The sequence below is a fragment of the Oreochromis aureus genome, linkage group 20 (genome assembly GCF_013358895.1).
Source record: "Oreochromis aureus strain Israel breed Guangdong linkage group 20, ZZ_aureus, whole genome shotgun sequence".
Lineage (NCBI taxonomy): Eukaryota > Metazoa > Chordata > Actinopteri > Cichliformes > Cichlidae > Oreochromis > Oreochromis aureus.
This window is the reverse complement of record NC_052961.1, coordinates 20217801-20231698: the sequence shown is the minus strand read 5'-3', so window position 1 is coordinate 20231698 and position 13898 is coordinate 20217801. Positions and strand designations below refer to the sequence as shown.

General features: G+C 38.5%; 1 protein-coding gene across 1 annotated transcript; it reads left to right on the top strand.

Annotated features, from left to right (window-relative positions):
- Positions 1-97: 97 nt before the first annotated feature.
- smc1a (structural maintenance of chromosomes 1A) lies at positions 98-12817 on the top strand. The gene is made up of 26 exons (XM_031746824.2): positions 98-493; positions 1436-1624; positions 1991-2103; positions 2400-2603; positions 3140-3378; positions 3471-3729; positions 3866-4006; positions 4093-4175; positions 4293-4392; positions 4740-4847; positions 4969-5154; positions 7432-7611; positions 7713-7859; positions 8046-8183; positions 8272-8388; positions 8472-8578; positions 8682-8823; positions 8903-9048; positions 9156-9309; positions 9401-9508; positions 9679-9835; positions 9951-10105; positions 10254-10405; positions 10495-10564; positions 10676-10786; positions 11997-12817. The coding sequence occupies exons 1-26, from the start codon at positions 385-387 to the stop codon at positions 12075-12077; spliced, it is 3696 nt and encodes a 1231-aa protein (XP_031602684.2). The 5' UTR covers positions 98-384; the 3' UTR covers positions 12078-12817.
- The last annotated feature ends 1081 nt before the right edge of the window (positions 12818-13898 follow it).

Below are 13898 nucleotides of genomic sequence, written 5' to 3'. Positions count from 1 at the left end.
GTAGTAAAAAGTGATATCCAAGGCCGAAATAACAATCAAAACACGACAAACGCCAGACAACTAAATTTGGTCTCGCGAGAAACTGTGAGGTTTCGTGTCTCGCGCGCTTGTGGGTCTTCCTGTTGGATTGTAAAATGGCGCATTGTTGTCGCCGCCGTACCGAATATATTTGATAAAGATTATAATTTTTATTTTAATTTTTAAAACGATTGCGCAGATCATAATGTAACTTGTGCATAGAGCAGCAGTAGATTGACCAGAGGGGTTCATTCATTTCGTGCACACTGCGTCTTTGCAACAGCTTACCGGGTAAACATTGGTTGTTAGCATTAGCTAACTGCTAAGCTAATATTCACTGCAGACCAGCTAAACAAATAGAACGAGATGGGTTATTTAAAACTGATAGAGATCGAAAATTTCAAGTCGTATAAAGGAAGGCAGATTATCGGACCTTTTCACAAGTTTACTGCAATCATCGGACCCAATGGATCTGGTATGTAATGACAGCTAACATAAGCTCGACGCTAATGCGAAATGCAAACTGCTAGCTGTGCCTAACGGTAAACAGAGCTCCACAGCCCCGCTCTATTTGGATCATAACTCTCAGTCTGTGCACAGCTGAACTGGACAGAGGTTCAACTGTTGGTGATGTGATGTATCGTAGTGTTTCATGTTTACATTTGGCACTATATTAGACCGTTTAAGCACTTATGTCGTATAGGCACGTAATATATTTGTAAACATTGGTGTTGGACCCATTACACAAGAGAAAGACTTTCAACGGTCTTTTCTCGTAATACAGTGCAATGCATCATCAAAACTATCTGGCCTGTAAGTTTAGCCATATCAACTCAAACAAAACAACGTGTAAAAACTGCACACTAATAGCCAATGAGATGGATTTTATTGCAGAACTGCTGTTTGGCACCAGACTTTACAAATAAAAAGTGAACCTTACTGTAATATTTACAGGACATGCATAGGATCTAATCGTTGTTTCCCCATCCCACAGTGTGCAACTAGAAAGAATTAAAAAATATATAAAATATATAATTTAATTATGTAACATTAAATAAAACAAATAAATAAAACTATAAGAATCTGAGATACAATGTACAAAATAATATTAGGTAACAAAGTATGATTTACATAAGGGATATTAAAGCCTATATATAGTTGTTGCTGTTTATGTATAAAAGCATGAGGCTTTCAAGGGTTCTTAAAGTATAAATGTCATTGCAGATCTTTGTATACAAATATTAAGGTATAAATGAATCATTAAAAACCTATACACATAACTGCAAGTCCATGTATATTGCAGTGCAGTGCATCAGTATGAGACTGAATGTGCAGATGGCAGCAACATGGTCTTAACATATGCATTTTAATATAAAAAGGTCCCAAAGTTTACTAAGATTCATCACAATGTTTGTAGGAAAGTCCAACCTTATGGATGCCATCAGCTTCGTGTTGGCAGAGAAGACAAGTAACCTGCGTGTGAAGACTCTGAAGGATCTAATCCATGGAGCGCCTGTAGGGAAGCCAGCTGCCAACAGAGCCTTTGTCAGTATGGTGTACCAGGAAGATAATGGAGAAGAACGTGCCTTCACAAGAGTCATTATTGGTATGAAGCTCCATTACCAACTGTCCTTGAATATAAAATTAACTTTCTTTTTGAATAGTTGTCTGTGTGAATTAAGAGACACTGATCTAGTAATATTTGAATGCTTTTCAGCTGAATAAAAGGATAGTAGTAAAGCTGCACGGATATCAGTTTTCAAAAATTGACTCATCGTCTAAGAAAACATTTTTACACATCTTTGGCATTTGGCGTTTAAAAAATATTTAAAATCTGTTACATTTATAAATTGTAAATAAAATGCACTTTTTTACTGTAGTATATAAAATAATATAGTTTAATAGTATAGTATATTATTTGTGTGTGTTGATGATGAGCTAATGCTTGTTTTGTTTTTGGAATATGCACCAGGTTCTTCCTCCGAGTATCGCATCAACAATAAAGTAGTGGGCCTGCCTGAATACAGTGAAGAACTGGAAAAACTTGGAATTCTGATAAAGGCTAGGAACTTCTTGGTCTTTCAGGTAAGATTTAATTCTTGTAAATGTTGTCAAGATCTTTTCAAAAGCAATTTATGCACAGGCAGTCTTTCATAGTACTCCTGTACTAATCCACTAGGTTATTTTGATTGGATAGCGCAGTAGCAAAGTTTTTAGTGTGTGTGTGTGTGTGTGTGTGTGTGTGTGTGTGTGTGTGTGTGTGTGTGTGTGTATCATTGGTTTGAACGTGACTTGGCCAGTTAGACCAGAGATCAAATTAACACCAGGTAACATTTTATTTGCTATTTTAAAATTCAGTTTTGTCTTTATTTCCCTTTAAGGGAGCTGTTGAGTCTATTGCCATGAAGAACCCCAAAGAGCGTACAGCGCTGTTTGAAGAGATCTCCCGTTCAGGAGAGCTGGCCCAGGAGTATGACCGGAGGAAGAAGGAGATGGTGAAAGCAGAGGAGGACACGCAGTTCAACTATCATCGCAAGAAAAACATCGCTGCAGAGCGCAAAGAGGCTAAGCAAGAGAAAGAAGAGGTTTGCCATTTTTACTGAGTCTGCATAGGACCCAGAGTGTCGTCATTAGTGTCTATGGTTATTTGCATTTACTGAATTCCTCCATACAGGATTCATTGAGTGGTATAGCCTGTTTCTACTCTAACAGATTTTAGGTAATATATAATTCCAGATAATGCAAATACTTGTCATTCATATGAATGCACCAAACTTCAACAGTAAAAGACAAACTAGGAACTTTTATCAAAGCTCAACATAAGCTTTCAGCAATGTAACAGTTTCAACTGCACATCCTGCATATAAATCTTTCCCACATATATATTTATATAAGAGATAAAATTTGGTGTTAGGTGAACAACACAAAGATGAAGTAAAGATTGTTACACTGTAATCGGCAGCAAATCTGTGCGTTTCTTAATTGAAATGACTCAAAAATAGCCTTAAAACAAACTTTTGAATTTTCGTGATTAGTTTTTTGGGTTATCTGATGGAAAATTGAATCTGTTACATCTCTAATCATAATTTGCTCTCTTCTCTATTTTCGTTCATTTTACCAGGCTGAGCGTTACCAGCGTCTTAAGGATGAAGTAGCCAGAGCTAGTGTACAGTTGCAGCTCTTCAAACTTTACCACAATGAGACTGAGATCGAGAGGCTGAACAAAGAGCTTGGGCAGCGGAACAAAGAGATCGATAAGGACCGTAAAAAGATGGACCATGTGGAGGAGGAGCTGAAGGACAAGAAGAAGGAGCTGGGCAGGCTGATGAGGGAGCAACAGACCATTGAGAAAGAAATTAAGTAAGTGGCATTAAATAAAATAAGTTTTGACATTTAAAGCTTAATGCACTATTAGTCATTTGACTTACATTAAACGGTTGACTTGACTACAGGGAGAAGGACTCTGAGTTGAACCAAAAGAGGCCTCAGTACATCAAAGCCAAAGAGAACACCTCACACAAAATCAAGAAGCTTGAGGCAGCAAGAAAATCACTGCAAAATGCCCAGAAGATGTACAAGAAGCGGAAGGCAGACATGGATGAGCTGGACAAAGAGATGAGGGCAGTGGAGCTGGCTAAGCAAGAGTTTGAGGAAAGAATGGAGGAGGAGGCGCAGAGCCAAGGCCAGGATCTCACCTTGGAGGAAAATCAGGTCTGATGTGTGAAAACTACATTTTAGACTTGCATGATTTATTTTGAAAAAATACCAAATTAGTTACAGGATTTTAGTAAAATTATAATGTTTCATGAAATTGAAACATGCACACTCTGTGTCTCGCTTCTTCCAGGTGAAGCAGTATCATCGTCTGAAGGAGGAGGCCAGCAAACGTGCTGCCACGCTGGCACAGGAGCTGGAGAAGTTCAACCGCGACCAGAAGGCTGACCAGGACCGCCTGGACTTAGAGGAGAGAAAGAAAGTGGAGACAGAGGTAAAGGAGAGAAAAATGGAAAATGATGGAAAAGTTTTATGAGCCAGAACAAAATTGATTTGATAGAAGTTGTTGTTTCTCTTTAGGCCAAAATTAAACAGAAGATCCGTGAAATTGAGGAAAACCAGAAACGTATTGAAAAACTGGATGATTATATTGCCACCAGCAGGTATGCTGCTCTTAATTTTGGATTGTTTTGAACAGAGCTGTGGTAAACTTATTAATTTTATAGGTTTCTCTGGTTTACTGTGTGATTCACACCCTTTTTTTCTCTTTTCCCCATCAGGCAATCACTAGATGAGCAGAAGCGTATGGAGGAAGAGCTGACTGAGGAAGTGGAGATGGCCAAAAGGAGGATTGATGAGATCAATATGGAGCTTAATCAGGTACTCAATACACAGGAAAGAAAGAAATCAGCGCCAACAACAATTTGAATCTACTCTAATTGGGTTAGTTAATTTTTGCATGTGCTAACTCTGCTTCTAAAGACATCAGGCTTTTTCTATAGCTCATATTTTCCTGAACTGTACAAGACAAAGCATCATTTCTTTGTATCAATCAGTAGACTTGATTAAATAAAGCACTGATTAAATAAATGATTGCTTTGTGGGTCATTAATCCATGTTTGGGTAATACTGGATTCTATAAATTTCTTACATCTGTTATGGGAAGTGAATACGTCACCTATAGTAGCACCTCTGATGAATCCCGTTATTATTGGACTGTGGTTTAGGTGATGGAGCAGCTTGGAGACGCCAGAATCGACAGGCAGGAGAACAGTCGCCAGCAACGTAAGGCCGAGATCATGGAGAGTATAAAAAGACTCTATCCTGGCTCTGTGGTAAGGCACCTTTGGCACTATACCCATGCTGGGTCTGCTTTTCTTTCCTTTTTGGTAAAAGCATTTAAACACTGAGCATAAGAGCACTGAACAAACCTCAGTTTACTGAATGTGTTTTCAGTATGGTCGTCTGATCGACCTGTGTCAGCCCACTCAGAAGAAATATCAAATCGCTGTGACTAAAGTGTTGGGTAAGAACATGGACGCCATCATTGTTGACTCAGAGAAGACTGGCAGAGACTGTATTCAGTACATAAAGGAGCAGAGAGGAGAGCCGGAGACCTTCCTTCCTCTTGATTACCTTGAAGTAAGTATATAAAAATAATGACTCCACCTGAGAGCTTTGAACAATTCATTATAAAATTATGTCCTTGATGGGTGTACCTTGTGAGCTAAATTGTCAGTCTTGTAAAACTTATGGAATGGAAATTGTAGAAGCACAAAGCGTTGTTTGTCCATCCATACATCCATCGACTCAGACGTAGTTCAGTAGATGAACTACTTTACCTACATTATTGGTTTGAATTTGATTAAAATGTTATTTAATTTGAGTGAAATGGTAAAACATGATTGTTTGTTGTTCTATGGAGACTTTCCAAAGAATTCTCACGGGTCGCGTTTTTAGGTTTATGGGCAATGACCTGTGAATTGTGATGGGTCCTGAAATAGATGAGCTACTGTGTTGCTGGATTTCTGATTTTAAATCTCTGCTCTGCTCTGGAGAATAATATCCACGGTTCTTACGGGTGCTTGAAATCCTTGAAAACGTTAATATTGTCTTTTTAAGGTTTGAAAAGTGCTTGAATTTCAGATGTGGTGCTTAAACGTGCTTGAAACTGTAGTAACCGAATAGTTAACTTATCAGATAGAGAAATAAAATGAGTCGCAATGTGTAAAAGTAAAATTTCTCCGCCTGGGCCGCCTTGCACCTCTGCATGTCAGTCTGTTTCAATGTGTGACCCCGCCCCTCCCCCGAACAGTCGGGGATGAGTGCACTAACTGGAGGTTGCTGTTTTAATGACTGTTTGATGGAAAACGACACTGGTGGAATTTGCACTCTTGAGTCACACTATTATTATTATTTTGCTAGCTATCAGACTTGCTGGAGAAATGATTGAAATGCACTGAGTGTGATGCAGTACGGCAGGGCTATTATAATAGTTAGTTATGGCATGGTGGTTTCTGGAATATGCTGTAAACTTAGCTAACATTACTTAGTAGTAGCAGTAATGTGAGTTACTTCATTCAAGTGAAAGCTTTAAACGTTAATCTGATACTTAATTAGCCAACTTAAGGCTTAAGGAAATAATGGTAATGAGATAGACTAATAAGAGAACAAAAAAGCATAGCCACTTTTTTGTGCTACCGAAGTTCCCCGGCTTTCATTCAAAATCTGTTTATCGTGAACACCTACACATTAAACAACTTAAAAATTATAAACTATCAGCCACTGAGACAACAGACAAATTTAAGTGTTTTAATATATGAATATTTCATACTTTAAGGCTGCCTAATTTTTTAAAAAGTTTTTAATAGCATATAACACCTTTGAAAATATGCTTCGTACTGAGTACTGCTGTGACAGTACTCATGTCGGCACTTATATTTCTGACCTCATGTTTTAACCGATTAAACTTGATCTCCTCCCTTTTGCCCCCATTTTTCCGGGCGTGGGTGCTTAACTAGTTAAAAAAAACAAACATCTGTCTCCTATTTTTGTGTCACATAGGAAAGAAGCGTCAATCACTGATGAGAAGACCTTGCTGTGTATTATTGTGGTGTTTGGTGCAGTTTTCTTGTTTTGTGGGGTTGTTGTTTTTTTCAAGTGGAGATGAATATCTCTAACAAGTTGATTTGTTCACATTTGCACATCTTAATTTTTAAGAGAAATGTGTTTTTTGAGTTTGTACACTATTTGCACATAAGGCAACCATTTCCTTTTTCAGTATTTTTGTGTGGTGCATTTTTCTTTTAAGTCGACCTAAGATGATTTGTTTTAATCTTTATATGGTCTTACTTAGTGAAACGAGTGAAACGTGCATTCTTTTTTTTGGCAATCTAGAAAAGCTTGAAAATGAACCTTGAAAGTGCTTAAAAGGTGCTTGAATTTGACCCTGAAAAATAGGTGTGAACCCTGAATATCCCTATTGGGTGGAATTAAAGGTGATCAGCTGGATGATTATGTATCCAGATAGTATTTTGGTAAAGTTTCTCAGAGTTGGTCCTCACTTAAAATATTTGGCTGACCCAATTTTCCCTGCGGACGATAATGAAAGTTCCTGCAACATGTTTTAATGTCATAGAAAGAGCAAATTCGTGGCAGGGTGGGCAACATTGCTTTCTGTAATTTTTAAAGCCAAAATTATACTTCCATCTTTATTTTTTTAAGTTAAATGTTGTCACGCCTATAAAGAATCTTTATTTACAGACAATTTGAACCTTTTTTTCCCCCCAGAGGTTCTTATATAAAATGCTACTTAACTGTAAAATAATCCCAACCTCAGGTCATTGATGTTTTTTTTTCCTTGGTGCCATTCACACTGTAAAATATTGTCTAGAAAATTTAAAATTTGTCTTTTCAAAGGTGAAACCAACCGATGAGAAACTCCGAGAACTGCGAGGAGCCAAGCTGGTGATTGATGTGATTCGCTATGAGCCTCCCCACATCAAAAAAGCTCTGCAGTATGCTTGTGGCAATGCTCTGGTCTGCGAGAATGTTGAGGATGCACGAAGAATTGCGTTTGGAGGGCCATACAGGCACAAGGTACTTAACCTAATTTAAAGATCGATGATTGGACAGTTCATAGATGAGATAATGCATAATAACTACTTCTACCTATTAACTCCTTATTCATCGGTGTCCAGACGGTAGCCCTGGACGGTACTCTGTTCCAAAAGTCTGGAGTCATCTCTGGAGGTGCCAGCGATTTGAAAGCTAAGGCCAGACGATGGGATGAGAAGGCAGTGGACAAGCTCAAAGAGAAAAAGGAGAAACTCACTGAAGAGCTCAAGGTGACTTTAATTTTATGACCCACATCAGAGAGTTTGTTGGGACGACAGATTTTTAGTAAGAGTCACCATGAAGCACTTTATGCTGACTAACCTCTGACTAAAATAATTGTTGTTAATTTATACTTCCTTAATTATTAAATGAACAATTCATGAATATCCACTTAATTTTAATGTTTTCCTATGCAGGAGCAAATGAAGGCCAAGAGGAAGGAGGCAGAGCTGCGTCAGGTGCAGTCTCAGGCCCACGGTCTGCAGATGAGACTCAAGTACTCTCAGAGTGATCTGGAGCAGACAAAAACCCGTCACCTCTCCCTCAATATGCAGGTACGGCTCAGTAACAGCTTTCTTTCCTCTTACCGTTAGAAACAGTGACCGTCGCATTAACATTTTTTTCTGTTACTCTGTGATGCAGGAGAAGTCTAAGCTAGAGAGTGAATTGGCAAACTTTGGCCCTCGCATCAATGACATCAAGAGGATCATCCAGTCCCGTGAGCGGGAAATCACCGACTTGCGAGACCGCATGAACCTGGTGAGACTGGCACAGAGTGAGCTACATTTAGAAGTCAGTTTATGAACATGTAACATTGCAGTAACGATGTTTCTGTTTCCCAGGTGGAGGATGAGGTGTTTGTGGAATTCTGTAAGGAGATTGGAGTGAGGAATATCAGAGAGTTTGAGGAGGAAAAAGTGAAAAGGCAGAATGAGATTGCAAAGAAGCGGTGAGTTCAGTAATCCAGTCACTTCTGATGCAGGACAGTTAGCTAATAGTGAATCTGTCTGTTTTTTTTTTTTAAGCATAACTTAAATTTTTTTTTGTCTTAGTCTTGAGTTTGAGACTCAAAAGACCCGCCTGGGTATCCAGGTGGACTATGAGAAGAATCAGCTGAAGGAAGACCAGGAGAAGGTCATGATGTGGGAGCAGACTGTGAAGAAGGACGAGGCTGAAATCGAGAGACTTAAAAAGGTGAAAACGCAGTTAAACGATGAAAATGTTTTGCCCTTGATTTTGACATCGCTTTTAATCCCACTTGCGTGCTTTGTAGGAGGAGCACAGACACATGAAAATCATTGATGAGACAATGGCCCAGCTGCAGGACCTGAAGAACCAGCATCTCACCAAGAAATCTGAAGTCAATGATAAAAATCACGAGATGGAGGAGATCCGCAAAAAACTGGGTGGTGCAAACAAGTCAGTGACTGCAGACATATGCACTTTAGTTTTTTTTTTTAATATCTTCTTAATATGATTTTATGTTTGAGTGAGTTTGTTCTACAAACAACTTTTTATTATTCCAGGGAGTTGACTCAGCTCCAGAAGGAGGTCACTGCCATTGAGACCAAACTGGAGCAGAAGCGCAGTGACCGTCACAACCTGCTGCAAGCCTGCAAAATGCAGGATATCAGGTTGCCTCTTCGTTCTGGAACAATGGATGATATCAGCCAGGGAGAGGTACATTAACAAAGCCATCATTGCTCTAACTGTAATTCCATTAAGACCGAAGCAGAAAACGACAGCCGTCTTTTTGTTTTTACTGTTCAAGGGGAGTTCCCAGACCGATGAGTCCAGCAGCCAAAGGACATCCAGCAGTGTTTTGGCCAAAGAGGCTCTTATAGAAATTGACTACAGCATCCTGTCTGAAGACCTCAAGGTGGGTCCTAATAATATTATAACAATTTTCTTTACACATTAAAATATACCAAGTAGGAAAATGAGCAATTTGCAGCAGAGGTGATCTCTAAAGCTAAAGTCAGATTTTGTACTTACATTTTGTAGATGCATGTAAATTAATAAATTTATTCTTGTTTGATCTTCGTAAAGGATGCACTGTCAGAGGAAGAGATCAAGGCTGAGACGAACACACTGCAGCAGCGTCTGAATGAGCAGCAGAGCATCCTGCAGAGAATCAGTGCACCCAACATGAAGGCTATGGAGAAGCTTGAGAGTGTCAGGGACAAATTCCAAGAGACCAGTGATGGTGAGATGGCAGTCTCATGTTAGAAGCTGGGGTGAAATGTGGAAGGGGACAGGAAGTTAAAGACCTCTTGTTAAACTTGTATCCTATGCTCTTTTTATTTTCTTTCTTTTTTCAGAGTTTGAGGCTGCTCGGAAAAGAGCCAAGAAGGCCAAGCAAGCCTTTGAGCAGATCAAGAAGGAAAGATTTGATCGCTTTAATAACTGTTTTGAGTCTGTCTCCACCAATATCGATGAGATCTACAAGGCTCTGTCACGCAACAGTAGTGCTCAGGTATGTTTTTAGAGACTTGCCACATTACATATCATTAGGTATGTCTAATGCCAGGACAGGTAGCATTTATGTGTGGAATTTGGTACATGGTTGCATTTGGTATTTGGTAAAAGTTGCGTTTACCAATCGGCGTATGTTTCTTCTTTAGGCATTTTTAGGTCCAGAAAACCCAGAGGAACCATATTTGGATGGTATCAATTATAACTGTGTGGCCCCAGGCAAGAGGTTCAGACCAATGGACAACTTGTCAGGAGGAGAGAAAACTGTTGCCGCCCTGGCTCTGCTCTTCGCTATTCACAGGTGAAACAAGGGAGATGTGCAGAGGAATTTTTAATACGCGTATGACTCGATGGAAGTTGACTGTTTACATCTTTCTTGCTTCTCTGTAGCTACAAACCCGCCCCCTTCTTTGTGCTGGATGAGATCGACGCAGCTCTGGACAACACTAATATTGGCAAGGTCTGTTTAGAGAATAAATGTTGATATAATGAGCTGTTTGTTTGTTTTTAAATTAATATTTCTTGTGATTTTAGTGCATTAGCCTTAATGCTTTCTCTTTGTACCTTCAAGGTGGCCAACTACATCAAAGACCAGTCAATGGAGAACTTCCAGGCCATTGTCATTTCTCTGAAGGAGGAATTCTACACCAAGGCAGACTCTCTCATAGGTGTTTATCCAGAGGTCAGTGTTTTTTTTTTGCTTTGAATTCGAGACGGATAAAATCCCCAAAGAGCAGATAAGCTTAGATCCAAATTAGTACTACCTGAATCACCACTTAAAAAGTGCAGCTGTGTAGTTTCAGCATTGTTTTAAAACAAGAACGCTACCATAACAAAACCACAACAAAAAAGAAGCCATAATAACTGAATAAAAGTAGATAAAGATCAAGCTTATGCATTGCTTTGTGATATTAAATTTAGCCCATAAATTAATGCAATTTATTATGTGTCACATAAGGTTATGCTATAGATAAATCTTTATGGTTTGTTAAGAAAATGTCCCCATTTCATGTATCATTTTTTATATAAACTCTACTCTAGCACTCACAATACGCCAGTCTCAGGAGACTGAGCCATGTATTTACTGCACCAGATGTCTCCTGCTGAGCATAATAGCTGTTGAATCTATTCACAAAGCAAAGAAGGAATTTACCCAGAATTCCCCAGTATGAACTAACGTCTGCAACAGAAACTCCTAATCAAAGATTCTCTGGATACAGTTATGTATTGATGTTCACAGTTTCTGAGTGGGTGGCTCATCTGTATCTCCAGCATGCAGGGTCATTAACCTTTTATCACCCGAGTATCACACAGGCTGTGTTTGTGATTTGAACTTTCTTAAAATAGTGGAGGGTTTGCAGTAATGTGAAGAGCACATGGTCAAATCTGTCTGTGTTTAAACTGTGAATGCTTTGTGCTACCATGATACACCAAATATCCCCGTGAAGCCCATCTTCTCTTCTTTCTGAAACTGCTCGGAAAAAAACAAACAAACAAACAAAAAAAATCAGAAAAAGTTCAGCTTCTCTGCAAGATATTCATTGCACATTGCACTTCCTAATATTGTATTGGGACCTATGGCGTGTTTTAAGCTAAGCAAAGTGTTGACCCAACTGAGGAGATGCATTTCTGAGTATTATGCATATAAAGCTGCATACAGCAATGCAGAGCTGAGACAGCAATAGAATGGAGTTCATTAGATTCATATAACACTGTATATTCTTCATATACAGACATGCAATAACATTCTCATCATAAACCACATGCAGTGTATCTAAGAATTAAAAGATCCTGTTTGATATTTGGCCAATAAAACCTAAGCATCTTGAGCTGTGAAGTCAATGCTGATTTGGAAACAATGAACTAATTTAATTTTTTTCTTCCATCAACAGCAAGGAGACTGCGTCATAAGCAAAGTGCTAACCTTTGACCTCTCGCAATATCCTGATGCCAACCCAAATCCAAATGAGTAAGACTAGCTCTCCCAGCACTGGTATTTTGTGAAGTTGGATGTTTCCATGGTTACTTTTTCTGGATTGCTCATTGTAACCTTGTAGTCACAGATGATGTATCCATTAGGTCTCACATGTTATTTCCTTAAAAAAAAAATACATTAGAGTAGTGACTTATTGAGCTTCAGTTGTTTTTTTTCTTTATAGACCATAATGACCGGGATGTATGTACATTTATAAAAACCAGTCCTTTATCAGTTTTCCAATATAATTGTGTGGGGTGCTTTTTAAGAAGCTGTAGAATTTGTATCATGTGGTTAAATGTCTCGAACATCTCTAAAGCCAATTTTTGTTTTCATAACTTTTATACTGTTCATGGCCGTCTTTCCAGCTGTGTGCTTTAAAGCTCTTGCCTGTTTCCTCTTCTCTGTACTTAACTGCAATTTCATATGTGCGCCTATGTTTTTTTTTTGTTTTTGTTTTTTTAAGCTTAATCAGGAATCTGTTGTTACAGTATGATGGATACATTCCCATGTGCAAAAGCTAAATAAAACCTGCAGTTAGCAGCAGCAGCTGGCAGAGCTGTTATGAGATCATGGAACTGAGGCCATTACTGCTCTGCTACTTAGAATTTTTTTTTATTCCCTGAGTAATATTCTGAATCAACTTTGGTAGGCAGGAAACTCAGCATGAGTTCATGCTGAAACTGTTCGGCCTGTTTTATCGATTGCTTTGCTTCAATAAATTTTGAATTATTTAAACTCGTTTATCTTGTTTACTTCGTAATACATTCTTGCAACTCATTTGCTGTTTTATAATTTCATGGGACTGTTTTTAAGGTAGCTTTCATATGAATGTGTTTGAACCGATCCACAATGCAGCATTCATTTCGCTGCACTAGTTTATATTCCATAAGGGGGAATAGGGCTTTGGTAGGCGAGGCTATTTATAGTCTTTGTTTTCACACAAACGTCTACAGAGGCACCAATGAAAGCGTGCACTTTGCTTCTCAGTAAAGCCTGTGTCTGCATTAACTCGTTGCACAAGTATATTTCTCTCATTAGTTTTGATTATTTGAACACTTATCATTTTGTTGTCAGACGTCAGTCATTAAATAAAACCTCGAGAAGTACATTTTTTTGGATGATTTATTTATTTTTTTGCCAATAGTGAACATACCAAAGTAAAACCAAGCCTCAGTGGCACAGATTTAGAACTTTAGAATTATGATGGGAGAATAACTCAGACTAATAGTATCTCCATAATTTTAAACAATAAGTATGCATGACAGCAGGTCAGAGGATGATGTATAAAACAAAACAGTCCTGTCGATACCTGATGTTAAGCACAAACACGAAACAATGCAAAAATCCTATCCACACAGTTATGAATAAAATGACAAGCTTCAGTGACGTATCAAGCTAGATCAACCATACCCCAGGTATGCTGATGAATCTTTACTAAACTTCTTCCAGCACTTATTCATTACGAATTTATGTGTGAAACACAAAATGTGTAGCGTTAGAGTGACGTAAAAACTGTAGGCACTGCTCAACTGCTTCAGTTTGTGTTTGAAATTCATAAAATATTTATTATAGCTCGATCAGTAGTTAATAATTCCATTAGATTTACCCCAGTTTCCCCTCACGGTTCATATAACAACATTTGTGAGCAAAAGAAATCTTGTTCGACACTAACAGCACAGTGAAATCCTAATAGATCAGAGGACACTGCTTCACAGCCTTCATCTTGCACTGTTAGCTCCAAAGCCCCTTTAAGACGCTTAAATATTTTGGGGCCTGAATGCAAAGAAACCACTGGTTCCCCCTAGTGGAGTCCTGT